At 48.8% G+C, this 3,512-nt stretch overlaps 1 protein-coding gene across 1 annotated transcript; it reads right to left on the bottom strand.

Annotated features, from left to right (window-relative positions):
* Positions 1 to 1,438: 1,438 nt before the first annotated feature.
* Positions 1,439 to 2,941, bottom strand: UQCC4 (ubiquinol-cytochrome c reductase complex assembly factor 4). Its single transcript, XM_090279371.1, has 2 exons — positions 2,770 to 2,941; positions 1,439 to 2,490 (listed from the first exon to the last, which is right to left on the bottom strand). The coding sequence occupies exons 1-2, from the start codon at positions 2,939 to 2,941 to the stop codon at positions 2,051 to 2,053; spliced, it is 612 nt and encodes a 203-aa protein (XP_090135497.1). The 3' UTR covers positions 1,439 to 2,050.
* Positions 2,942 to 3,512: the final 571 nt, after the last annotated feature.

Here is a 3,512-nt window from a genome sequence, read left to right as displayed (position 1 = left end):
AATTCCATTTTGGACCAGAGGTGTTTGACGAACCTGTGAAGTCCAGTACAGATGTATAGAGAGCCACTTCAAGCTCAGAAAAGGAAGTTTGGGCTCAAGATTTTAAAATCTGGGGATCTTTGCTATAGAGATGGGAATAAAGATGCCCACTGTTCCTCCTCACCCATGAGGCATCTTCCTTGATGAAATCAAAAGAAAATTCTGCTAGGCTGAAAAGATTCAGTGTAATTTTTTTGTACTTTTGAAGACTGTTCTTTAAAGGGTAGGGTAGTACCTAGACATATAAAATAACACATTGTAAATTTAGAAGTGTTTTTGCTTATGGGGTGGAGGGTAAATGCACAGCACTGCCAGAACCCTTCCAAGATCGCTCAGCTGCTTGGAAGACATGAGACCATTTAGTTAATCTCCTCTTCCTTGAATTTTCTTTAAAACAATTTTCTCTTCCTTCTGCCCAACAATTTCTCCTCTTATGAATCACTGTGACTGCTTCTGTTCTAGCATGCTTACACTAGTCCTCTGCCTCTCAAATTCTTATTGGGTGCTTACCTGAGGAAGTGAACGTCCCCAGCATTCTGAGAAAAAAAGCTACAGCCCAGTTGGGGAAAGAAGACAAGCATACTACAAAAATAGTTAAATAATAAAAGGATTTCAATTACAATTCACCTAGCTACTCCACTGCAAAGTCCAGGTATCAGGTCTGCCCACACATGCCCATGGGCCTTGGGTCCTCCTTTTGTTCATGACAAAACCCAGGAAAGCCCTCATGAATAGCTGTCCTGGAGGCATTCAGGATCTGTTGCTTGTGGTGAGATGTGTTCGCTTCCTTTTGACCTTATCAGATCAATCACACTGTTTTTCTCAAGAGTTAGTTTTAATTAAAATAAAAAATTTTCTCATTAGTTGACTTTTTTTTTTTCCTGCAGGAGCTAGTGAGAATAAAGTAAGGGTTCAAGTTTGAATGTTTGTTGCTCAAGCAAGAGTTCACAACACCAGGTCAGAGGAAGGACATCTTAGTTCTTCGTTCCCTCTGGGAATGACAATGTAACTTGAGCTGATTGGCTCAGTCTTTCCAAACCTTGGACTTCACAGCTTTAAAAAATGCACATACTTTTATCAGCCCTGCCTCCCTGACAAGCATAATTTACCAAGGTGTGCCAGACACTTAGGGCACTTCCAGCAGAAGCCTTATGAGAAGCCTGTATACTGCCATTCAGTCAGTAGTCTTTAAACATCTTAGTGAGAGAAACCTCCAATTAACTTCAGCATCATACACATGCTAAGGTAAAACCTTTCACTAGAAACTTACATAAATAAAATGCTCCTTTAATGCATTATGTATTTCAATGTTTTTCAGAATAATAAGCAAGATTCTGAAGAAGTACTTGAAAACTGTACTTGGACACCCAAAACACTTTCTGTAATTTGTCAAAACAAATATGTATCAGTTTTTATTTTATTCAGAAAGTTGTTGCCTTGCTAAAAATAAAAATTTGCAGAGAGCTGAGTTCCATTATTTCTGGTATCATTTGATAATGCAGTCCACAATTTACATTCATTTAGGTTTCTTTCCTCAGTTCCTATTCTGCCAAAAAAAAAGACAAAGAAATTGAAAAAGACTAAAAGCTTTTAGTTTGTAAAATTAACATAAGTTTATACACACCACAGTACATTATAAAATAGTTTAACTCTTCTGCCAGTTATTCTGTCTCAGAAAACAAATGACCTGCAAACTGGATTACAAGTGTCATCAGAATTGCTTTGGAAACATGATAATGTTGAGCAAAATCACAAATACAAAACAGCACACGCTGCAACCAAAACCTTTTCTATGAATCAAAAGTATCTGAACATATTAACTGAAGATCAGGTATCAGGCAGCGGACCGGTTCCGATCTGCTGACTCTGCTCTCTCCTTTCCGCGGGTCAGCGTGGCCAGAAGCGCCATCCAAACCCTTCAGTCTGTGGACGCATATAACCACGACAGAAACGGTCAAACGCGACGTCAAAGCCTAAGGGCGGCTGCCTGCTCTCCGCCTAGGGCGCCCCTTTAAGTTCTCGCCCCGTGGGCAGCTGGACTTCCAGGTTCCTCAGGACGATCGCTGGGCTCCGGGTCCTCTTCTTCCAATACCTGTCTCAACCAGTGGTCCGCGCTGGTCTCCTGTCTAAAGAAGCACCAAATGACCAAAGCCATGAGGGACAGGCTTAAAGGCAGCACCCTCCACCAGGGCCGCTGCCGCTCCCTTCCCAGGGACTGCTCCACAGTCCAACGGGAAGGACTGGCTTTGCTGGAGGAAAACAGAATGGGGCGGTTAGGGTCGTCCTCTTGCTCGCCCTCGGGCTGGGCTCGAGCCCGGCAACCAGGCGGAGAACGCAGGCTTCGGAAAGTCCAGCGCACGAGCCTCAGCTCCCGGACAGCCCTGGAAGAAAGCGAGCAGTGAGCCTGGCGCACGCTGGGCCCGCCCTCAGCCCCGCCGAGACCCCGCGGAGCTCACCCGACAGCGGGCGCACACAGACAGCGATTCATCATGACCTCGCCGCTGCACTTGGCTCTGCGGCGCGCTGGCGCTTGCATCACTTCCGTCGCGCAAAACCGGAAACGAGACGCTGTTCTAGGTCTCAGCTCACGACTATAGAACGTGGGACAAGTTGCGCAACGGAACTGACGCGTGTCCTCTCGGCGGCCTCTTCTGACGCAGGTCCGGCGTCGGCAAGCCGCTAGGGCATGCCGGGCAATGCAGTCCTCCACCGGTCCGAAGAGGGACTAGCCTGCGGGTTGCTGAGCTGCGGCCCCGGGATTGAGGCAGCCAGCCATGTAGGGTTCGGTCGCCGTCGTCTTCCGACGAGCTGGCCTCAGAGTGGGCTCCCTAGGGGGCCGGCCTCGCCGTAGATGGGCGCCCTGAACCGTGATGGCGCAGTCCTGGCACGGTCCTGGACGCATCCTCTCCGCAGCCTTACAACACTACAGTTTGCTACCCTCGTGGGACTTTCAGTCACGGAAGGCAACTTGTTGCCTTGATCAGTGTCACACACTAGGATCGAGTTCCGTGAGCACAGAGTCTGCACGCCTGTTCTCCCTGGCACGGAGCAGCCCTATGCTGCGCCCTTGGGACCCGGCGCGGGCCCATGGCCTGGCGCTTTCTGTTGCCCAAAGCTGCTCAGGTCCTACTGCTGGCCAAACCCTCCTTCAGGACAGGCATTGCCACGCAGTGCTCTCTCCGTCGCAAGACCGTGATACCTCACCCTACGGGGTAGGGTTCTTGGGAGAAGCCATCTTGCACTTGGACTGGGCTCCATCTCTTGCGCAGCAAAACCACGTGTGCACTGCCTAACCATCAACCTCTTGTGGATGAGGCTGCAGTGCTGCTCACCTTCAGAGTCAGACTGAGAGGGTGTCCTGGGGCTTGCTGTTCTACCTGGTTGCACAAATGGTCTCACGTTCTGTAGTCGTGAGCTGAGACCTGGAACAGCATCTGGCTTCATAGTGTTACCCAGCAGCAACTGGGGTCCTG

Source organism: Furipterus horrens, unplaced genomic scaffold (genome assembly GCF_987537825.1).
Source record: "Furipterus horrens unplaced genomic scaffold, mFurHor1.1.pri manual_scaffold_5, whole genome shotgun sequence".
In the NCBI taxonomy this organism is placed as follows: Eukaryota; Metazoa; Chordata; class Mammalia; order Chiroptera; family Furipteridae; genus Furipterus; species Furipterus horrens.
Note: the sequence above shows the minus strand (reverse complement) of the source record. Positions and strands in the feature narration are given on the sequence as shown.